Raw genomic sequence first — 24,371 nt, 5'->3', positions numbered from 1 at the left:
ATTTGCCATGAAGTGATGGGACCAGATGCCATGATCTTCATTTTTTGAATGATGAGTTTTCAGCCAGCTTTTTCACTCTCCTCTTTCACTTTCATCAAAAGGCTCTTTAGTTTCTCTTTGCTTTCTGCCATTAGGGTGGTATCATCTGCATATCTGAGGTGGTTGATATTTCTCACAGCAATCTTGATTCCAGCTTGTGATTCATCCAGGCAAGTACTTATGGTATTCTGCATATAAATTAAATAAGCAGGGTGACAATATACAGCCTTGACATACTCTCTTTCCCAATTTTGAACCAGTCTGTTGTTCCATGTCCAGTACTAACTGTTGCTTCTTGACCTGTATACAGGCTTCTCAGGAGGCAGGTAAAGTGGTCTGGTATTCCCATCTCTTTCAGAATTTTCCACGGTTTGTTGTGATCCACACAACAGTCAAAGGCTTTAGCGTGGTCAATGAGGCAGAAGTAGATGTTCTTGTGGAATTCCCTTGCTTTTTCTATGATCCAAATGATTTTTGGCAATTGGATCACTGGTTCCTCTGCATTTTCTAAATCTAGCTTTACATGTTCATTAAAAAAATTCAGTCCAATGTATTAAGAGACCCTGTTTAGAATACCATTCAAGTAAATGAAAAGTTACTTAGTGAATTCTGTTTCCTCCCCTTTCTTTTTCAAGAAGGACAGATCATTTAATGCATTCTTGATCTAAAATACTGCCTTTTAGGGCCATAAAACAGTCATGACTGGAGCATGTGTGTATATATATGTGTCTGTATAGACATTATGGTTATATACTAGGTATCAGAATCATTCAAATGCCTCACATTTTGCTTAAATCTGACTCTGAGAAGTGACAAAAAGCAGAAGTCTGTGCATATATCCTTATCTCATGTCACTTTCAATTCTCAAACATTAATTTGATAGCATTTCTTAAACAGTGATACTCCATGGTCAAGTACAACAGTCACTATAATATTTAATAATTGAAAAGTAAGAAAGTGTTTTAGAAATGATAAAGCATCATATAAATATGTTATCATTACATAGTAGGCAGAGAACTTGAAATGCCTTACCACTCTAGATGATTTTCTTCTGTTGATGCACTGGCAGTCAATACTATGTAATGTCTGTGAAGAATTTTCAGCAACAATCAGGGGGGGAAAAGCCAGAAATTATTGTTAGAGTCTGACTTTCCATCATTAATTTTTCTTTCTCCCTCCCAATGAACAAAAAAGCTAACACAGGCAGACATTTATGAAAATTAAAACACGCTCTGATTTTCAAAAAATTAATTCTAGACCCTCTAATTAAAAACAATTCACTAAAACCAAAACCCCACAAATACTGGGTTAATACTACTAGAGTATAGACTTTCTTATCACCCAGAGTTTCTGCTAACCTATTCTCTACCTCACTTGAACAATTCAAGTGACAACTGTCACCTATTATGTATTAACTTTGTAAGTTTAATATTCTTCCTTACACACACACACACACACACACACACACACACACAATGCAAAATTTCAAATACCTATACTTTTGGAAAAAATTTGGTGGCTCAAGTAGTTTGGACCAATCTGATTTCCCCTGAAGAATTTCATCTGTGACTGCAAGACCTAAACAGAGAAAGAAACACAGATTCTGAAAACTCAGCATCATAGATCCTGTATTAATTACCCTTCCCTCAAAGCTCTAACCCCAACAAATCACTAGGTTAAAAAAAAAAGTATAAATTTATTATATTTTTTCTTAGAACACAGAAGTCAATTTCAACCAGACTGGAGTGGCTCCATTTTTGGCCTTTTAATATTATCACATACTCTGCAAAACCAATTACTGAAAAAATACACATTTGAAAGAATTTTTAGAAATAAAAGGCATAACTGCAATAGAATAAAATTGTTGTCAACCAAAACTTGTGGGAATATGTATAGGGCAACAGGGCTAACAGGTTTACCTTGTTTAAATTCTTCTACCATTACTGTTCGAGTTGATGTGGACACATTATACGTAGAATTCTGTTGTGGGTAGGCAGGGGTGATTATGGGCATGAGATGATACCTATCTGATGGATTTACCTGTGAAATTAGAAGCAGAATAATTGATCTATTCTCCTATTTCAGTTGTCCTCACTTCATTTCCCCACAAGTCTGAAGAATATGAAATATATTTTAATACTACATTTCCTCAATTCTAAGAAGAACATTTCCCCTCCCCAACTACATTTATTTCTGAAGTCAGATGTGTATGATAGTCAAACTTAAACTGATGGTACACTTTATAAACAACGGTCTTTTAGAACCAAGGAAATATAATAGTAAGTGCAAAGAGGATTATCTGGTCCAATGGTCCTCTATCCTCTTTCCACACCTTCCCCTTGGTTACCCAGGAATGAGTACTCTAAAAGCAAATTAAAATGCAAGGGGAGAGTTCTGCTATCGTGAGACCATGAATCTGCTTTAAACTGTACTGCAAAGTACATGTTTTATATATGTCAGTATTTTATTATTAGTAACTAATTACTTGTAAGACAGCTTTAAACAACAGATGATGACATCCTGGTTGATACAACCACTCATCAAGTCTTATACGGGTGATTTTTAATGCCATTAACATTTGGATCAGCATTGGCGACACAAATTATCTGCACCAAAAAACACAGCAGAGGGAGGGAAAGGACTATAGTTACATAGAAGGAAGATGAACAGGAACAAGGGGAATTATCCTTAACTAAATTTCACTTTACAGAAGTGTCCTTTTCCTAGAAAACTAATAAGTTACATACCCGAGGATCCCAAACTGGCAAATTCAAATTGCTTTCTTCTGGTTGCTTCAGCAACACAGGATTTGGCCATTCCCTAACATGAAATAGGAAAATAAACTCATGTAAGACCTCATTTCAGGAACTATATGAAATGTTAAAAGCTGCTTATTTTAAAGCAGTGATCTCTGAAAGGGCAAATACTGCTTTGCCCATTAACTTTAACTAATTTAAACCTGAATTTTTTTCTTTCCTTCTCATTTGCTTTCATGGACTTAACTCTGATAATTTAGTAACAGCAACAGCTAACATTTATTGAGAATACTCCTAATAAATACATGGAGCAGCTATGGTTATCATCTCTATTTTACAGAGGAGGAGATTTTAACCTATACAGAGCTAGTAACTGGCAGAGCAAAGACCACTCTCACTAGCTACAGGCCCACATTTACAGACCCCCAAGAAGAAAGCACCATGTGGTATCCCATCATTTCCTCAAATTTGATGTTTAAAATTTAACTTTTAAAAAGAAATGTAAGACAACAGAAAAAGTATATGCATAACTCTTAATTTCCAAATAAGTATACACACAGGCAGAAGTTAGTAAGCAGAGAAAATATGTACATGACTACTTACCATTTGGAAAAAACTAAGAAGAACTTATGAACTAAAGTAGAAGCTGCTGCATTTGGATATAATTGGCAAGTTCTTGCAACCAGCATTGCCCAGGAGACACCACCAAGGAATCCCAGCATGTTGGAATAAATACCACGTCCTAGAAAATTAAGATAGTTGTTAATTATTGTCAGGACCTACTATCCATGACATTTACATCTAAGGAACAGCTTAAAGTTTAACTGCTCTCCTAAGATTTGCTTGGAACTCTTTTCCATCACAGAAACATTAAAATCAACAAGCAGACCTTCATGACAGGCTCATTCTTGTAAGTAACCCTAAGTCACTCATCTTATCTCCTACTTTGCCCTCCAATACAGAGTGCTGTAAGGTAAAAACAAAATGTTAAAACTATCACTGTAGGTTCTTCCTTTAAAAAACTTACTGCACACCTATTATATACTAGACTGCTGATGATGGTGATAAAGATGATTAAGATGGTTCTGCCTACAGAGAACTTGAAGATAATTGATTTTACTCTTCAAGTTCTAACTCATTCTAACTCCCTAGTTGATGTAGAGTCAGGAGCTTTTAGTTTTCATCTATGGAAGAAAAGAAGAGTCACATCTGAAAAAGAAACAGCCCCTCCAAAACTTGCTGTACCTCAATCCCCCACAGTCGTTTCCTATGTCTGTCTACCATGAACAACTGAAAATTATAATTTTATAACTCAAGGTAAAATTAAAGACTTTGGATACTTACGTTTTGCCCACAGTTTAACTGCTCTTAGGGTGAGTCTGAAAGTTTCTTTATTTGGCACTAAATGCAAAATTTCATCAGTAACTCTACATCCTGCAAAACATAAAGCATTCATTTTTCATTATGCAACAAATTCCAGTTAATTCAAACAGCCTTTTAACTTCAACTCTCAAATGCTAAAAATATCAAAGATAATAAAATATGAAGTTTAATTTCTCCATGTAAATTTAGCCCTTATATAACAGAAATCACTTTGCTTATAAAGAATTACACAGCACATGGGTAATGCAATCTAATATTAAAATAGATGAATCTGAAATATATTTTTATTTTTTTCCACATCTGGCTTTACTGTTAGTCAAATGCCTTAGAAAACTATTACTGCTTTAATGCAAACCTTATCCACAAATACTGTAATCTACTGCTGCTCTCTGGAAATACAGCAAAACACAATGATTAAGTTAAAGAAAATACTATAAACCAGTAGTTCTCAAGGTGTGGTCAGTGGACTCTGGGGACTATTAGGTCAAATCTATTTTTGTAATATTAATGCATCCTTTGACTGTTTTACCATGTTAAATTTGCACTCATGGTGTGAAACCAGTGTTGGGTAAAACTTCTGGGATCTAAGCAGTGCATCAAAGCTGTGCCAACAAAGTGTACTAGTAGACAATATTATCTTCACCATAAGTTTGCAGTTAGAAAACAGGAGAGGAACTTGTGTGGTGATGTCTGAACGTGTTCAAGGTAAGCTAACTATGTTCTTTTATTCAGGGAACATCAGTTTTAGTAGGAAGAATGATTGACAGACAACTGTGGTTATTCATTTTTGGGTATGTAGCAGACATTTCATAAAAAAATGAACAAAATGAGCCCCTCACTTTTAGAAAACCAAATGATGAAATTTATTGAAATAAAACTTGAGCTTTCAAGTAAAAATCAAAATTTTGGACAACTAGTATTTGCTACTATGAGCATGACAGCCTTCCAAGCCCTAGGCTTTTCTGATGAGATTGGTGGTGATAGTGATGAATGTGATTTTTAAAAAATTATTTTATAGTAAAATGTGTGTTAATATTTAGAAGACCCAAATTAACTTTGTGAGCCAGTATTTTCCACATTCCTAAGGCATGATAAGACAGAATCATGCACGGGTAAAAGATTCATTCAAAGAATCAGACACACCAATATATTTTAATGTAACAAGCAGACCTTTTGTAAGAGTGTACAAAAGTTAACTGATAACAGTTTCAGGTTCTATATTCTAATCAACACGTAAAAAAGATCACTTTTAATTCATCAGAAAAGGGAACAAATTACTGATGTATGCTACAAACATGGATAAACCTCAAAAACATTACGCAAAGTGAAAGAAGCCAGACACAAAAGACCACGTATTACATGATCCCATTCATATGAAATATTCAGAAAAGGCAAATCTACAGAGATAGAAGTGGTTGCCAGCAACTGGAGGTTGAAAAGGGGAATAACTGCAAATGGGTATGAGGGATCATTTGAGAATGATAAAAAATGTTCTAAAATTCTACTGTAGTGTACAACTGGGAATATACTAAGACTACTAAATTATACACCTAAAAAAGATGGATTTTATAGTATATAATTATACATGAATAAAGCTGTTAAAAAAATGTCACTGGTCAAGTTTTGGTGTAGTATTAAATATCCACAATTATGTGAAAGGCTATTAAAATACTCCCTTTTCCAATTACATATCTTTAAGAAGTCAGAATTTCTTCCTATGCTTCAAAGTAAAATTTTATGATACTGACAGTAAAAGCAGATATTAGAAAATATTAGTCACAAAAATGCCAAAAGCCTGCCATTCTCACACAAAAATATATCTATATTCACTTATAAATAGATTTATTACAGCTATTTTTAAATGGACTAAGTAAATACCTTAAAAATTTCTCAGTTTTTATTTCTAACATGATATATTGATAAATATAATTCACGTAAATGGAAGATCTTGGGGTGGGTCCTCAAAAAAATGTTTAGAGCGTAAAGGGGTCCTGACATGAATAAGCCTGAGAACCACTGCTATAAACATTTCAAATCTGTGTTTTATGATGGTTAAATGTGATCAGATTACTTGTATAAAGAAAAGTACATCATTTTAAACTAAGGCTAATTCTTGTAATAGTTTTGCAAAAAGATCTCTATTTGTCCAACTGTTTTCAAGCAGGTTTCTGAAATTTCTTTTTAGAAGCTTACCATTTAGGCTGCGAATACACCTTATATCAAGGCTTCTCAGTCGAGAGTCATCTCTTAGATCTAAATTTTCTGATATGGTCTGTATTGCCAGTCTTGCAAAGACTAAATCAATCTTTGGAAAAATGAAAAAGAGAAATATTACTTTTTCTCCTAGTCCATTCTTCCTGTCTTTCCCATCTCAAAAATGTAAAAAGTTCTAATTACTAGTTTGGTAAGTTCTACCAAAATTTCCAAAGGCCTATGCAGGCAACACGACATTGGAAAATCACTGCAACGTTTTGGGAGAACAGTTTTCAAATTAAGGGAAAGCATTTTAATTTTGCCAAGCATTAAAAAAAAAAAATCAAAACCATATGAGTGAAATTTCTAGATAAAGACGGCAGATTCAACACATTTACATTCATTCCCTCTTGAAAGCCCACTAAAATACTGGCAAAATTTTGTTTTGTTGTGTTAGAGTGTTATTGTTTTTAAAGGCATAACCTATTAGGTCAAAGAACACAGTAGGAGACAACAGCAAAAACTATGAAAGCTGGAAAAGAAATATTTTTGGACAAAGGTAACAGACTGAGCAGATCTAAGAAAGCAGAAAAAATGTATCTAGGAAATAAGGACAAGAAGCCGTAAATAAACTCATAAATAAAAAGGAACACTAAAAGAATAAAAAAGTATTCTTAGAAAATAAAGTATGATGGCAGAAATGAAAAACAAGAGAGAAGTTTAAAAGATGAGACAAGCCCAAAAAGGAGAACAAAATACGAAGACACAGTTATAAGTAGGAAGGGAGAAGTTTGTTTGTTTGTTTGTTTTTTAAAAAAAAAAGGCAATCCTGGGGGAGCAAAAATGTTAGGAGTTCCAGGAAGAAAGAAAACAAAGGCAGGAAACACAACAGAATTCAATACAATTTCCAAGAGCTGAAGGACAGGTATTTCCAAATCAAAGGAATTGAGTGCCTTAGCACATTTGTTTGTAAAGACACATGGCAAAACAAAGTGTATTACCATGAATTTTACAATGATGAAGACCAGATGGAAAAAAGAAAACCACACAGTGGCCAAAAAGACAGAACAGGTAATATACAAAGGATGAGGAATCAAATTGGTTTCACATTCCTCAACAGAGTATGGGAACTAGATGACAAGGAAGCAAACAATGCCTTCAAAATCCTAAGAAAAATTATTTCCCACCTAGAACTCTATACTTAGCCAACATATCAATTTGGTGTGAGAACAGAATAAAGACATTTTTAAACATGCAAGATCTCAAAAATATGTGCTCTTTTTAGGGAAGCTGGTGGATGAGTGCCTCTAAAATGAGAGCAAGTCAAGAGAAAAGAAAACTAGAGAAGCAAAAGGAAATCCCAGGATCAGTGAAGAGAGAAGTCAGAATGACAGCTGTGTATCACTAATGGAGACCAATCAGAGTAGATCTGAATAGATGAGAAGAATCAGTGAGATATTTTTCCAAGATATTAATGACAGAACACCTGAGAAATCCAAATCTATGTAATGGAGATTTAGACAACCAGGAGCGACCAAGTTTGAATTAGTACAAGTATAAAAATCAAGGAAACAAAACACAAAACATTAACTTCCAAGAAAACAAAAGTCACATAGCAAAGAATGGTAACCTAGTACATTTTGTGCTTAGTTTTGAACAGTATTATAAGATGATAATAACAAAAACAATGAATACTGCTCTAACTAAAACTATAATAATATAATTATTTTAGGAGATTATGGGAATGAGACGGATGTGTATAAAAATAACAGGGGCAGGGATGGAGGTTGGTTCATCTTCCATGGTGAGGAGGGATTCACCATGACTAGACTATTTGATTCCTTAAAATATGGGCCTATGTAAATCTGATTTTTAAAAAATATAAAACAGTACCAAAAAAACACCCCATACAGGTTAAATAGTTCAACTGTAAAGCCAGAAAAATAGATAACACTTACTTCAATTCCATCAAATTCAAATTTTATAACAGGCACAAAGGCATCTTCTACAGCCTGCAAAAGAAGGAAACAATTACAACAAATAAGGTATAATCTTTTCTGTTCTTTCTAAATGCCAATAATGTGAATACTTTTTCTCCCAATTTCTAACTCAGTAGAAAATATGAAAATTTTCTTGGTTTCTCATTCTAGGTAAGCAAGTACTTCTACATTGTGACTGTGTTATCTAAGATATGCAAGATATCCATCAGAGTAGTTATCCAAGTTATTATCCTTCCAAAAATACTCATCAGAAACTGGAAGGGAAAAATGCTATTATTTGGGTATTTACTATTTGTTGGAACTTAAATTGAAAACTGATTATTTACCAAGAGCACTAGTGTAAAAAATTAAAGTATCAGATCTCATCACTAATTTAGCAAAAAAATCTATACAGTTTGGATTTAGTAGGAATGTTTCTCTAAGCCCTCCTAATTCCTCCACCTAATAAATTCTTAACTTCCTCCTCCATTCCCAGAAACCCAAATAACAAGATCCTCTGAGCTTCACCTTATCCAAGCACTTGAAATTACATTAAAACCGTTTTTTGGACTTGCCTGGTGGTCCAGTGGTTAAGAATCTGCCCTTCAATGCAGGGGACACACATTCAAACCCTGGTTGGAGAAGATTCCACATGCTTTGGAGCAACAAAGCCTGTGCCTCACAACTACTGGGCCCAGGTGCCTAGAGCCTGTGCTCTGCAACAAGATAAGCCACTGCAGTGAGAAGCCGAGGGCTGCAATGAGGAGTAGCCCCTCAACTCGCCACAACTGAGAAAGCCCATGAGCAGCAATGAAAACCCAGCACGGCAAAAATAAAAAATAAATAACTAAATAAAATGTTTAGTTCCCCCAATCCCTCCATCCCATAAACTATGTTTTGTTTACTCTTGTATTTGTGGGACTAAGGCCATACTGGATGATTCACTGCTGAAATTTTATTTGCTGAATGAATAGCTAGATATACATACTAAAGAGTTACTAATAGAACCTTACACATAATAGGAGCCACAATTTTATAGGTAACAACCATTAACCAGATATTACAGTAACTGATTTATGTAAATTATCTCATCAATCCTCCAAAAAACTTTATAAGAAAGTTATCACTAGATTGTCATTTTATAGCTAAGGAAACAGAGAGAATAGGTAACTTGACCAAAATCCACTATTTAATATGTGGTACATTTTAGATCGGAGAAGGCAATGGCACCCTACTCCAGTACTCTTGCCTGGAGAATCCCATGGACGGAGGAGCCTGGTAGGCTGCAGTCTATAGGGTCGCGAAGAGTTGGACACGACTGAGCGACTACACTTTCACTTTTCACTTTCATGCATTGGAGCAGGAAATGGCAACCCACTCCAGTGTTCTTGCCTGGAGAATCCCAGGGACGGGGGAGCCTGGTGGGCTGCCGTCTATGGGGTCGCACAGTGTCGGACACGACTGAAGCGACTTACCAGCAGCAGATTTTAGACTCAATCAAGATCTGTATAACTAAAAAGCTCATGTTTTTATATATAATGGAATATTAATCTTAAAAAGGAACAAATCTGAGTCAGCTGAACTAAGGTGGATGAACCTAGAGCCCGTTAAGTGAGTGAAGAGTGAAGTCAAGTCAGAAAAACAGAAACAAATATCCTATGTTAACTCAAACATGGAACCTAAAAAAACGGTACTGGTGAACCTATCTGCAGGGAAGACACAGAGAACGGACTTGTGGTGGACAGAGAGTTGGGAAGAGGTGGGGGAGAAACCGAGACAGGAACCCTGGCATATATACACTACATACAGCTAGTGGGAAGCTGCTGTGTAACACAGGGACTTCACTCTGGTGTTCTATGACAACCCAGAGGAATGGGGTGGGGATGGGGAGGGAGGGAGGTTGAAGAAGGAGAGGATACATATCTATACCTATGGCCGATTCACGTTGTTGTATGACAGAGATCAATACAACATTTTAAGCAATTATCTTCCAATTAAAAAAAACAAAGCCCATGTTTTAAGATATAGCAACTTCTTAAATCTATCAGTCATCACAAGCCCCAGCTTTTGCTGTTATTTGTTAATAAATTCAAAATGTTAAATAACAGAGGATACTTACTCTTAAGTTTCTAATGCCATCTTGATGTTTCAACTTTTCAAAAAAAGACTGAAAAAAATCAGATCTCTCCACATGTCTTGGGGCTACACAAAGTGCATCAATGTCAGCTCCTGCAAATCAAAGTATTATTAAAAACAGTATATTGAGTATGTGTTACATTTTTATAAACAAAAACCTAATATACAGAAGAAACTATGTAAGATGAGTATAGGAAAATGTTAACACTGATGAACTCTGAGTGATGAGATAATGGGAATTTCCCCCCCTGTATTTTCTAGTTATAAACAATAAATAAATTTGTTATTCAAAGTTCTTACCAGTAAAACACAGAAAAGGAATTACCTTTGGTGTGTACTCCAAGTCTATAGGAGCCAAAAGTAAAAATCTTTCCACCAACAGTAGCCACAACAGAAGGTGGAAGATTCTAAAATAAAATAAAAAATATAAAAGGCATTCAATTATTCAAATTATTTAGCATTAAAACTGCCTAAGTGCTCTAATAAACACTGGTGAGGATGTGAAGAAAAAGTAATCCTTATAAACTATTTATGGGAATCTATCAATATATTGGTGCAACCACTGTAGAAAACAATCACACTCCTGGGAATATATCGGAAGAAAATAAAAACATTAATTCAAAAAGACAGGTACCCTTATGTTGGGTCCATATCTAAATTGTAACATATAAAAATTGGGAAAGGAGTATGTCAAGGCTATATATTGTCACCTGCTTATTTAGCTCCTATGCAGAATAGGGGCTGGATGAATCACAAGCTGGAATCAAGACTGCTGTGAGAAATATCAACAATCTCAGATATGCAGATGATAACACTCTAATGGCAGAAAGCGAAGAGGAACTAAGAGCCTTTTGATGAAAGTGAAAGAGGAGAGTGAAAATGCTGGCCTAAAACTCAACATTCAAAAAATGAAGATCATGGCATCTGGTCCCATCATTTCATGGCAAATTGATGGGGAAACAATGGAAACAGTGATAGACCGTATTTTCCTGGGCTCCAGAATCACTGCAAATGGTGACTGCAGCTGTGAAATCAAAAGACGCTTGCTCCTTGGAAGAAAAGCTATGACCAACCTAGACAGCATATTAAAAAGTAGAGCTGTCACTTTGCTGACAAAGGTCTGTACAGTCAAGACTGTGGTTTTTCCAGTGGTCATGTATGGATGTGAGAGTGGGACTATAAAGAAAGCTGAACACCAAAGAATTGATGCTTTTAAACTGTGGTGATGGAGAAGACTCTTGAGACTCCCTTGGACAGCACGGAGATCCAACCTGTCCATAGTAAAGGAAATCAGTCCTGAATATTCACTGGAAAGACTGATGCTGAAACTCCAATACTTCAGCCACCTAATGCAAAGAACAACTCATCTGAAAAGACCCTGATGCTGGGAAAGACTGAAGGCGGGAGAAGGGGACAGCAGAGGATGAGACGGTTGGATGGCATAACTGACTTGATGGACTTGAGTTTGAGCAAGCTGTGGGAGCTGGTGATGAACAGGGCAGCCTGCCCATAGGGGTGCAGAGGCAAACAAGACCGAGCGACTGAACTACTACCCTCATGATCAGAGCAGCATTATTTACAGTAGCCAAGACACGGAAGCAACCTAAATATCCATCAACAGAAGAATGGATAAAGATGTAATGTGTGTATAATGGAATACTATTCAGCCATAAAAAAATAAAATTTTGCCATTTGCAACAACATGGATGGATTTCAAGGGTACTATGCTTATGTAAGTCAGATAGAGAAAGACAAATATTGTATGTTATTCCTTACATGTGAATGTAAAAAACAAGTGAATATAACAGCAAGAAACAGACTTGTAGATACAGAGAACTAATAGTGGTTACCAGTGGGGAGAGGGGCACAACAGGGGTACAGGACTAAGAGGTACAAACTACTATGTATAAAATAAAGTACAGGGACATACTATACAGCACAGGGAACACAGCCATATTTTAAAATAATTTTAAGTGGAGTATACCTTTAAAAACTGCAAACCACTATGTTGTACACCTAACATTTATATATTGTAAATAAACTATACCTCAGTTTTTTAAAAAAACTGCCTAAATGCTACTGATACATACTACATTTGTCAAATTTAGTGAGCTGAGATTTATAGTTTTTTGATTGTAGTTTGAAGTAGTGAAGGTGTGCTCAGAGGACAGACAAAACAGATTTGTCTCCAGTATACATGCACACATGGGCTTCTTTGGTGGCAGAGTGGTAAAGAATCTGCCTGCCAATGCAGGAGACACAAGATCCCTGGGTCAAGAAGATCCCCTGGAGGAGGAAGTGGTAACCCATTGCAGTATTCTTGCTGGGTAAATCCCATGTACAGAGGAGTCTGACACACTACAGTCCATGGAGTCACAGAGTCAGACACGACTGAGGGGACACACGCAGATGCATATATCACACACACACACACAGATGCGTATATCCCTATCTTAAGAAAAATGTTTTCTATCATTTGACCTTAGTTGTCCCCTTCAACTGCCTGTCTTTGACCCCTTGGTGACTCTCAATAGTAGAACCCTCAACTACTAACTTAACACACTTTCAGCTCTCTAGTTACCATAGTTGACTAATTCCATCTCCCCTTTAGTTTTTGTGACAGATATGCTTAATTTCTTGATTCTAGCTCCATAATATTTCTGCAAGAAAGTGGGGTCATTCTTAAAATGATCTCCTCATGAGAGGTAATCTAACAACTTTACATATTTGGGGCTGTATCAGAATTACAATGCTACTTTTCATCTCTCTGTAGAGCCAATTCTAACTGCCCATCAGATATTTTCACTCACACTTTCTGATTCACTTCATTAACCATGACTGATACCTAACAAAAAACATCCTATGGTAAACCAGGTATCCCTCCTTCTGAGTTCACTTTTGCTGTTCCTCATTTTCTTTACTGACCATACCTATAAGCCATTATTGTTTTTCCCGGATTACTAAGTCTTAAATTATATCCCTTACATGTCACTTCCTCCCCACCCACCTCCATTCTGTGCTATTTAATAGTATCATAAGTTACTCTCTTGCCATTAGTCTTTATTTCTAAATCTCATTTTGCAAAAAATTCATTGGCTGATATTTTTAACTCTATCACATAACTCTTTGGCTCAAAACTTGCCAATGCATTCTTTTCTGGATACTGATCCTTGGATTCTAAGGACTTCGATGGTATGCTCTTAAGGATCTTTCATTTTTTCCCAATATTTCATATTTATTACTGAGTCTCAGACTGATAGTGAGGAAATAAGAAACATCAGGAGCCAAGCATTACAGTAGTGATGTTCTCACTGTGATTTGGCTGCTTAAAAAAGTGGTCTTAACATAAGACCACTTCTTATAGACCCAGCTTGCTTCTTACAGACCCAGCTTGGTTCTTCTCCAATGTCTTCTTCTTGGAGTTGTACCTGATTTTATTGCCAGTTTTCATTCGAATCCACTGAGGAATGAGACGATTCTGCTTTTGTTTCTTAGCCAGGAATTGCTTGATCCTGAAAGTCTTGTGAGAAGACACGGTGAGGAGAGAACTCAACCGCACATAGGATGGCGGAGAAGAGAAAGTAGGATGTTTCTTGCCTTGTTTCTTGATCTTCCCTTCTGAAGCTCCAACTGCCAACATGTTACATAACCTAGTCTCCTTCCCACTGCATTTGCCATTTTCCTTGCCTCAAATGGGCCAACCATTTGGTGGCTCAGCTGGTAAAGAATTTGCCTGTAATGCAGGAGACCTGGGTTTGATCCCTGGGTTGGGAAGATGCCCTGGAGAAGGGAATGGCAACCCACTCCAGTATTCTTGCCTGGAAAATCCTATGGACAGAGGAACCTAGCGGGCTACATACAGTCCACGAGGTTGCAAAGAGTCAGACATGATTGAGTGACTAACACTTTCACTTTTGCCTCAAATGATTGCTGTCCTTTCTGCTATCTCAATTCCATCTATTTTTCAAAGTTCACTTCAAGTCCCACCTTCCTCATGAAGCATTCTTTATCAACCTCTTTATAAGCTCTTTTCCCATGTGCTCTTTCATACTACATTTACATTTTTTTCTTCCCTGTATGTTAGTTCCATCACTTCAACTATATTTACATTCCTTGAAGGTGAGAACTATATCTATTTCTAGGCATTTCCCCAAAATGCCTAGTCCAAGTTCCAAAGAGTAGTTAGTATATGCTAATTAGTTTGATTAAAAATATCTGTTTAACAGGATATTATGTTTGTTACTTTCTCTGTTTAACAGGTATGTTTCAAGAGTACCACAAATTTTATAGCTAGAAAGGAGTTAATAAAATTATTAATGACTAACATGAAACAAAAGGATAGAGAAGCCCTGTTGAGTTTACCTTCCCACTTTGAAAATCACTTTCATGATTTATGAGAAAGTGATAAACACAGCAAAACATTTTCACCACAAACCACAGTATTTAACTAAAATGATTTGGAGTTCTAGATTGTTTAAAGTTTAAATATTCCAACTATGCACAGAATATTAAAATATTTGATCTAACTCAAATCCTTTGGATATTTCCCATATAAAATAGGTATAAACGACAGAGAATTATGATATTTAAAATAACTGATCACTGTGTCTATGCAAAGGAAGATGCTAAAACCAATTAAATTAAAAAAAAAACAACTGTGTTTTATTTACTTAAAAAAAATCAAATAGTGGTAATGCCTCAAATTTTTAACAATGGTTTTATGCCTAGGAATTAAATGGAAACCAGCTAGTGAAATTTGTAAATTAAAGTACTGATGTAAAATGAGGGGAAAGCAATTTAAAAAAATTTTAAAAAACCTTTGACCTTGGAACAGATTCTACTAATTTTTCTTTTAGGTGCAAAAAATCCACCCAGTAAGAAAATTAGTTAGGTGCATCTCTCAATAAAGTAGCCCTTTTTTGTGAATAGTTAACACTTGACTTCCCTTGATGTATCCTGGAATATGTATGAGAGCAAAGACCTCAGTATAACCACATTACGTGACATAAAGACAACAAAAGAAGTCAAAAAGCTTGTTACTCTGATTTTAAATCAGTTCTAGCAAGTTGTGTATCTGGTTTGCATACCCACAGCAATTATGGGCTGATTACAGACAGAGACAACAGGTTCCCCAATATTCATTCAATGCCTGAGCTCTGTCCTGAGGTTGTGCAAGTGAATAAGACAAGTTTATTAAAGAGTTGATCAGCTAGTAGCATAGAAACAAGCATGATTTTTTTTTTTTTAATTACTCATGACTAGCATTTCACCTGCTCAGAATTCAACCTAACAGAAAACTTCAACTATTGATAACCTTGCTGTGAGCTAAAAAATGAGCCAGATAGTCATTTGGCAGAAAAAGTCAATAGTGTAAAGACCATTTATTTAAACTCAATGACTATAGACTTAGCACAGCCCCTCATAACCTTATTCAGAGCCCACTGCTTGAAAGAACCAATTTTATACACATATCAAAGGTTATAAAAGGAAATAAAAGTTGTAAAAGAATTCTAACAGGTGTGTAATTTCTAAACTGATGAAAATTAATGGGCAGAAAGGGATTTTACAGAGACACTACTGCTGTGAGCCATTAACTTTCAGCTGATAGCTGTTAAGAGATGCGGAAACTATTAAAAAAAACACACAACTAAAACTAAAAATTTAAAATACAACAGTTTGAGCCACTTAGTAAAGGAACAAACAGTATTATCCAGTTGAACATGCCCTATCTCATTTTACTACAGCCAATGAAGATTCCCAAACAAATGAATTCAAAAGATTCTAAGAAAGCAAAGAGATATGTAATTGATTTTAGAAGGAAAAAAAGTTAAGCTACTGGAGGGGAAAAAAGCAGTATAATTATAAATTAGGGTTTGCAAACTCCAACGTCTCAAAGGCCAGGCAGATAGGCAAATGAGGAAAGTATACACATAAGAAACACAAAAACTAGTAATTGACAGTTGCTATGTCTGAGGGAGCAGGGAGTAATGGGGACCATGAGGCACCAGAGGGGAGTAGCCCAATTCCATTCAAGCCTCTTCTGGCCTTGCCCAAAGAAAGGCCCAGTGCTGCCACACCTGTTATTTCATCAGATTTCTGAAATGTGGCTTTTAAAATTTCAGTATTTAAAGTTTGGTTTACTACATGTGAGTCAAGGAAGACATTTATGTGGAAATGTAGTCAGACTGGCTACCTCTGGGGTAAATCCTCATTTATTTAGGACTCAACTGTCTAGAGGGCTTCCCTGATGGCTCAGCCGGTGAAGAATCCACGGGCAATGCAGGAGACCTGGGTTCGATCCCTGGGTTGGGAAGATCCCCTGGAGAAGGTAACGGCTACCCACTCCACTATTCTGGCCTGGAGAATTCCATGGACTATATAGTACACGGGGTGAAAAAGAGCTGGACACGACTGAGTGACTTTTTCTTCACTTCAACTATCTAGAACAATTCATCTCTAAGTATACTAAAAACGTTTAATCTATTTTTGATTATTCTCAACTCTGCATTTTGTTACCAGGACACAATGAGACTATGAATTCAATTTAGAGTCTTACCTTACTCTCACTGACCTCAGAAATCCATTCTTTTACTAGATTGTTCAGTTTACCAAGAACAACCAGCCTATAATAAAAAATAAAATGCTTTAGATGAAAACAAACAAAAAACCCCCACCAAAAACAAACAGTATTTTTAAAAGTAATTAAACATATAGGCAGTACCTTTATGTTGGTGCTAGAGTAAAAGCATATTATACACGTGCTAATGCTATCACATCTGTTGACACAAGGCACATCTCTTTGGCATTCTTAGGTTCCTAAGAGTTCCAAAGAGACGATAAATGTGATGATAGTATTTTGGTTTTTGAGCTATTTTTTCAAAATTCAAAAAGCCTAGTTAAAAAAAAAATCAAAATTACCTTCAATAAGGCTGCAGAGGCCAACTGAACTGTCAACTTTCTTGGCCTTACTATGGAATAAAATCAATTCAGTGTGGTAACAGTAGAAGTCAGCACTCTCATTGACAGTTACAAGTTTTTGGATAATAAAAACAGGCAAATTATTTATTGGCTAATTTTTTATAAAATTTAACTTAATAAAAGCAATTTGATATTAAAACAAACTTGCAACCAATGTAATATCCAAATCCAAATTAAAAAAAAAAAAGTTTAGGCATCTCAAAGATAACACATGAGAAACTAAATTCCTGATCTGTCCAAACTTGCTTCTCCCTCAGCCTTTCTCAAGTAATGGAACCCCATCCTTCCAGATGCTGAGACCAAAAATCTTGGCATCATCCTTGATGCCCCCCACCAACCCCCATTCCAGTTATTAAACAAGACATCCAGAATTCTACTATCTCTTATCACCTCCACTGCCATCCCCCTAGTTCCGGTCACCATTTCTTCCTTGGGTTATTAGAACAGTCTCCTAACTAGTTTCCCTGTTTCTGACTTTGACCCCTCTGCAGACTACTCTCAGTAAAGCAGCCAGAGTGACTGTGTTAAACATGAATCAATCATGTCAATCTGCTGCTCAAAACCCTAACAGCTTTCCATCTCAGAGTAAAAGCCAAAACCTTTATAATGGTTTTCAAGGTCCTAAATGACCTTTCCCTCCAAGCTCCTTCCAATCTCATTTTCTTTAAGCCCACATTCCCTTTCTTATTCACTCTGTGTCATATACCTAGGTTATCTTCCTATCTTTTTTAAATATACCAGGTACGGTCCTGACGCAGGCCTCTGCCTAGACTGCTCTTCCATCACTTTCATAGCTCTTTCCTCACTTTCAAAATTTCCCTAAAATGTCAATGAAGACTTCCTTGACAACCTCCACTCCCAGCTTCATTTTTCTCAGCCGGCAATTGTCATATGTAACACTGTGTTTATTTTACTTACTTGGCTAATTGTTAAGTTTCCTCCTCTAAGCTCTAGGAAGGCCAAGTTTTCTCTTCATTTTGTCATTTTTATATCCCTACACAGGGACATCACTGGTACATGAATATATGTTTATAGAAGTAATGATTAAAGAATGTACTGTAAAATACTTTGCATTTTTAAATGACATACCTATGGTTCAATTCTTCCTCATCTTCAAACACTCCAAATGGTTTCATGGCATCAATTAATTTCTGTGTGTAAATATGATCAATTTCTTTAGGACATGCCAAGCTAATTGGAGAGGTGATTCCATAATGCTTTTGTTGACGCTGGCTGTCCAGCACAGTGTTTCTGTTCAAAAAAAATGAAAGAGCAGAAAAAATTTAAAGTTTCATTTACTGACACATTAAATCTCTCAATCCACTCTTTAATTTAGCTACTTTAAAAGTTTACTCAGTACTATTGGTTGCCCCCCCGCCTTTTTTTAAGGAAAAAAAGGATATTTTGTGCTTATGGAGATGGACTATTCATTCTACTTCAAGCTTTCATGGTTAGGATGCGTTTTCAAGTCAAAAGCAGCCTGTGTTGGCATCAGGACAATTGTGCCAACACCACTCAGCTCAAATGCAAAGAGCCTGAATGGGAGCTGGGCCAGAGCCACCTTGACTACACCCTGCAGACTTAAGTCAAGTACCACCTTTGAAAAGCAGTCAGCCACTTGAAAGAAAGCTCTAAGTAAAAAACAATGCCCCCAACCTCATTTAAAAAAAAAATTATTTCATTAGAAGGTCCTTATGAAATACTCTAGCTTTTAAAAAGAAATCACTAGATGTGTCCCAGAGAAACCTATTAACATCCGTTGTTTCCAACAGAGTTTATAGTCCTAACATTCTGTGACTCTAGTTAATTGTTCTCTTCACTGTCTAAGTGAAGTCTATGATACCAACTATGATCTTGAGTCCCACTTTCTTATCTCTGTGCTGAAAATGCTGGCTATCAAGGTCCCTACTAGCATTAAAATTCCAAATCCATGGTTCTGAACCTCTCTCATCTAGACAGGAAAACAAAAGCAAGTGACACAATCCCTGGAGAAGTAAACACTCTGGAAAAATTCTAGGATAAGTGCACAAGGAGACATGTACAAAAATGTTCACTACCACACTGTGACATTAAAAAAAAAAAAAAGAAAACCTAGAAAAAACCTAAAACACTCACTAACAGGAAATGGGCTAAATCAGAATGTATCTCTACAAAAGAAAACAATACAGTATTAGTGTGAATTAATTAGAGCTGAAAAATACTATCATGGACAAATCTCAAAGACATATGTTGCGCTAAAGAAGTTGTTGAATAGCAAGTGTGGTACTAGTCATATAAAGTTTAAAAACAAGTAAAACAATGCAGATTATGGACATATACATATGCAGTAATAGCATTTAAAAAAAATATGCCGCATAAGCATCAAATTCAGAACTGTGGGGAACTCCAGGGAGGGAGGTGAATGGGCCTAGAGGAGGAGATAACAGAATTCCTTCAGATGTATTCAGTATGTTCGGTTTCTTTTAACTAAAGATATGTGTGTACACACACACACACACACGGAACGTTATGCTTTGGGAGATGGATGATGGCTACGTAAATGATGCTGTTATGTTATTTTCGGCATTTTTCTGTATGTTTAAATTATTTCCTAATAAACCAAAACGTAAGAAGTTACAACAAAATCTTGCCAAGCACCGACACTGTTTCTGACTTATCAAAGTATGACCAGGAGGTAAAGACTGGCAGATGTACTGTGGATAGGTGGGGAGATGAGGGAAGGGTGGAAAAACCAAAGCTTGACTAAAAAGAGAAACCCATGGGCTGGGATGGGGTGAATGCACTCCAGAAGACCTGGAGACAGCCGGTCAGGAAGGGAGGCGGGGGAGGTAGGGGGATGGTATTTGCGCCAATGCAGACAGGAGCAGAGACCGGCTCAGACAGCGCTGGGGGCAGGAGAGTGACCGACAATTTTTCCCCACAGACACACGGGCCTTTCTCCTGCCGCAACCTAGTCTGGGGGCGTCCTCGGAGACAGGGCAGCCAGGGAACAGATGGGGGCTCCTAGAGTCCCCGAGTCTGGCCAGGTGAGCCGCCGGGTGTAGGGGAGGTGGGGTGCCCTTGCCGACCGGTCGGGAGGGAGAAAGGAGACTACACGGGAGCTCTGGGCAGGACGCGAGAGGCAGGGAACGGAAACGGGGTCCGTGCTGGCCACCCCAGCCCACCCAGTTCTGCCTCACCCCCAACCGCCGCCCCCCACCACTTACGCAGACATCTCTTTCATCGCTTCCTGCGTCTCCCTCACCGGCGAGTTGTCTTTCGCTCTGGAGTCCTGTTCTTGCTCTTCCCTTCTCCTCCTGTCCAGTTTCCTCCGCTTGCTTGTAACTCGCTTGCACGCTCACTCTCTCACTTACTACAGCCGAGGCATCCAACCGAGTAGTGAAAACACCACAAAACCGGCTCTATTTATGACAATACAGCGCGGCCGACGCCAATATGGCGCCGCTTCCCAGCCTGCCCCTCGGCCGCTGCGGCCCCGCCCATGGGGGGGCCTGGGCCCGCCCTCGACCCCGCCCCCTCCTGCTTTAGGTCCGGGTAAGAGGCAATGGCATCCCACTCCAGTACTCTTGCCTAGAGAATCCCGTGGACGGAGGAGCCTGGTAGGCTGCAGTCCATGGGGTCGCTAAGAGTCGGACACGACTGAACGACTTCACTTTCACGCATTGGAGAAGGAAATGGCAACCCACTCCAGTATTCTTGCCTGGAGAATCCCAGGGATGGAGGAGCCTGTTGGGCTGCCGTCTATGGGGTCGCACAGAGTCGGACACGACTGACGCGACTTAGCAGCTGCAGCAGGCTCAGTGCCCCCCCCCCCCACCCCGAGGCGCAGGCTTGGGCTGCAAACGCCCGTCTGGAGGAGTGCTTGGTTCCCTTCATTGTCCGTGGGACTGTCTATCCAGGCTAACTGCTATCCAGGCTAACTGCTTGGAAGGTAACTTGGAACATGTATTTCTTGTTTATCTTGTGAAAGCCTATGTCATATATTTTAAAAAAACTACACAACCTTGCCTAGCAAATATTATTTTAACTCTTCCATTATACCACACCTTTATTTTAATCACTTATATGTAATCAGTCTATTCCTTGAGGCGATTATGCTGTGAGAACGTCACACCTAGGAACGTGTGACTTTATAATTACCTGGGAGTGAAGCAAGCTTGTAAATTGGAGGCTAACTGTTCACCTTGAAGTATCTCCCCCTGATTTATGACCTTCTAGCAATCAGGTAGGGCTTCCTTGGTGGCACAGATGGTAAAGAATCCTTCTGCAACGAGGGAGACCTGGGTTCAATCTTTGGGTTGGGAAGATTCTGTAGAGGAGAGCATGGCAACCTGCTCCAGTATTCTTGTCTGGAGAATCCCATGAACAGAGGGGCCTGGTGGGCTGCAGTCTGTGGGGTCATAAAGAGGTACGACTGAGCGACTAAACACAGCCCAGCACAGCAGTCAGGTATGGGAAATTGGTAGGCTGGTAGCCTGCAATATAGGGATAAATTCACGGCTGAATCAAAATCACATGTGTCAAATAGTGGAGATCATGTTTCATGCGAATGATGAAAATGGGAAAATGATGACAAATTTTAAAAAGTTGATTTAAAACACTAAATTGGTTACAAGGAAAAGAATGTTAAGAAGCTGCTTTTTCTTGGAATGTAACAATAGATAGAGAAGATAGACTCATTTATTAAAAAATATTTATTGAAAACCTAATCCATGCCACCCCAAGTTAGATAGGTCATGGTGGAGAGTTCTGACAAAACATGGTCCACTGGAGAAGGGAATGGCAAACCACTTCAGTATTCTTGCCTTGAACAGTATGAAAAGGCAAAAAGATAGGACACTGAAAGATGAACTCCCCAGGTTGGTAGGTGCCTAATATGCTGCTGGAGATTGGTGGAGAAATCACTCCAGAAAGAATGAAGAGACAGAGCCAAAATGAAAACAACACCAGTTGTGGATGTGACTGGTGATAGAAGTAAAGTCCGATGCTGTAAAGAACAATATTACATAGGAAGCTAGAACGTTAGGTCCATGAATCAAGCCAAATTGGAAGTGATCAGACAGGGGATGGCAAGAGTGAACATCAACATTGTAGGAATCAGTGAACTAAATGGACTGGAATGGGTGAATTTAACTCACATGACTATTATCTCTACTACTGTGGGCAAGAATCCCTCAGAAGAAATGGAGTAGCCCTCATGGTCAACAAAAGAGTCCAAAATGCACTACTTGGATGCAATCTCAAAAATGACAGAATGATCTCAGTCAAACCATTCGATATCAGAGTAATCCAAGTGTGTCGCCCAACCAGTAATGCTGGAGAAGCTGAAGTTGAATGGTTCTATGCAGACCCATAAGACCTTCTAGAACTAACACCCCCAAAAGATGTCCTTTTCATTATAGGGGACTGGAATGCAAAAGTAGGAGTCAAGAAATACCTGGAGTAACAGGCACATTTGGCCTTGGAGTACAAAATGAGGAAGGGCAAAAACTAATAGAGTTTCACCAAGAGAATGCACTAGTCATAGCAAACATCCTCTTCCAACAACACAAGAGAAGACTCTACACATGGACATCACCAGATGGTCAACACCGAAATCAGATTGATTATATTCTTTGCACCCAAAGATGGAGAAGCTCTACACAGTCAGCAAAAACAAGTCCAGGAGCTGACTGTGGCTCAGATCATGAACTCCTTATTGCCAAATTCAGACTGAAATTGAGGAAAGTAGGGAAAACCACTAGACCATTCAGATATGACCTAAATCAAATCCCTTACAATTATACAGTGAAAGTGACAAATAGATTCAAAGGATCTGATAGAGTGCCTGAAGAACTATAGATGGAGGTTTCTGACATTGTACAGGAGGCAGTGATCAAGACCATCCCCAAGAGAAAGAAATGCAAAAAGGCAAAACGGTTGTCTTACAAATAGCTGTGAAAAGAAGAGAAGTGAAAGGCAAAGGAGAAAAGGAAAGATATACCCATTTGAATGCAGAGTTCCAAAGAATAGCAAGGAGAGAGAAGAAAGCCTTCCTCCATGATCAATGCAAAGAAATAAAGGAAAACAATAGAATGGAAATGACTAGAGATCTCTTCAAGAAAATTAGAGATACCAAGGGAATATTTCATGCAAAGATGGGCACAAAAAAGGACAGAAATGGTATGGACCTAACAGAAGCAGAAGATATTAAGAAGAGGTGGCAAGAATACACAGAAGAACTATACAAAAAAGATTTTCGTGACCCAGATAACCACGATGGTGTGATCACTTACCTAGAGCTAGACATCCTGGAATGCAGAATCAAGTGGGCCTTAGGAAGCATCACTGTGAACAAAGCCAGTAGTGGTGATGGAATTCCAGTTGAGCTATTTCAAATCCTGAAAGATGATGCTGTGAAAGTGCTGCACTCAATTTGCCAGCAAATTTGGAAAACTCAGCAGTGGCCACAGGACTGGAGAAGGTCAGTTTTCATTCCAATCCCAAAGAAAGGCAATGCCAAAGAATGCTCAAACTACTGCACAATTGCACTCATCTCACACACTAGTAAAGTAATGCTCAAAATTCTCTAAGCCAGGCTTCAACAGTATGTGAACCTCCAGATGTTCAAGCTGGATTTAGAAAAGGCAGAGGAACCAGAGATCAAATTGCCAACATTTGCTGGATCATCAAAAAAGCAAGAGAGTTCGAGAAAAATATCTACATCTGGTTTATTGACTACAGCAAAGCCTTTGACTGTGTGGATCACCACAAATTGTTGAAAATTCTTCAAGAGATGGGAATAGCAGACCACCTGACCTGTCTCCTGGGAAATCTGTATGCAGGTCAGGAAGCAACAGTTAGAACTGGACATGGAACAACAGACTGGTTCCAAAGAGGTAAAGGAGTATGTCAAGGCTGTATATTG

At 37.9% G+C, this 24,371-nt stretch overlaps 1 protein-coding gene and 1 pseudogene across 4 annotated transcripts in view; both read right to left on the bottom strand.

Annotated features, from left to right (window-relative positions):
- PAPOLG (poly(A) polymerase gamma) overlaps positions 1–20,930 on the bottom strand; it is a 32,282-nt gene extending 11,352 nt beyond the window's left edge. The window contains exons 1-13 of one of the 4 annotated variants that reach the window (XR_005718320.1): positions 20,671–20,907; positions 18,554–18,715; positions 17,043–17,109; positions 10,812–10,893; positions 10,470–10,579; positions 8,330–8,383; positions 6,372–6,483; positions 4,140–4,229; positions 3,399–3,537; positions 2,787–2,859; positions 1,959–2,079; positions 1,533–1,617; positions 1,072–1,125 (exon numbers count right to left, since the gene is read on the bottom strand). Coding sequence is in view for 3 of the 4 variants with exons in the window: in XM_040224163.1 (XP_040080097.1) it covers positions 1,072–1,125; positions 1,533–1,617; positions 1,959–2,079; positions 2,787–2,859; positions 3,399–3,537; positions 4,140–4,229; positions 6,372–6,483; positions 8,330–8,383; positions 10,470–10,579; positions 10,812–10,893; positions 17,043–17,109; positions 18,554–18,715; positions 20,671–20,687 (1,166 nt within the window). In the remaining variant the exon portion in view is untranslated. Of the gene's footprint in view, positions 1–1,071; positions 1,126–1,532; positions 1,618–1,958; positions 2,080–2,786; positions 2,860–3,398; positions 3,538–4,139; positions 4,230–6,371; positions 6,484–8,329; positions 8,384–10,469; positions 10,580–10,811; positions 10,894–17,042; positions 17,110–18,553; positions 18,716–20,670 lie in introns of all 4 variants that reach the window. The other 3 variants (XM_040224163.1, XM_040224164.1, XM_040224166.1) reach the window with 3 other exon arrangements.
- LOC120851417 lies at positions 13,709–14,252 on the bottom strand (annotated as a pseudogene).
- Positions 20,931–24,371: the final 3,441 nt, after the last annotated feature.

Source organism: Oryx dammah, unplaced genomic scaffold, assembly GCF_014754425.2.
Source record: "Oryx dammah isolate SB20612 unplaced genomic scaffold, SCBI_Odam_1.1 HiC_scaffold_25, whole genome shotgun sequence".
NCBI lineage: Eukaryota > Metazoa > Chordata > Mammalia > Artiodactyla > Bovidae > Oryx > Oryx dammah.
Note: the sequence above shows the minus strand (reverse complement) of the source record. Positions and strands in the feature narration are given on the sequence as shown.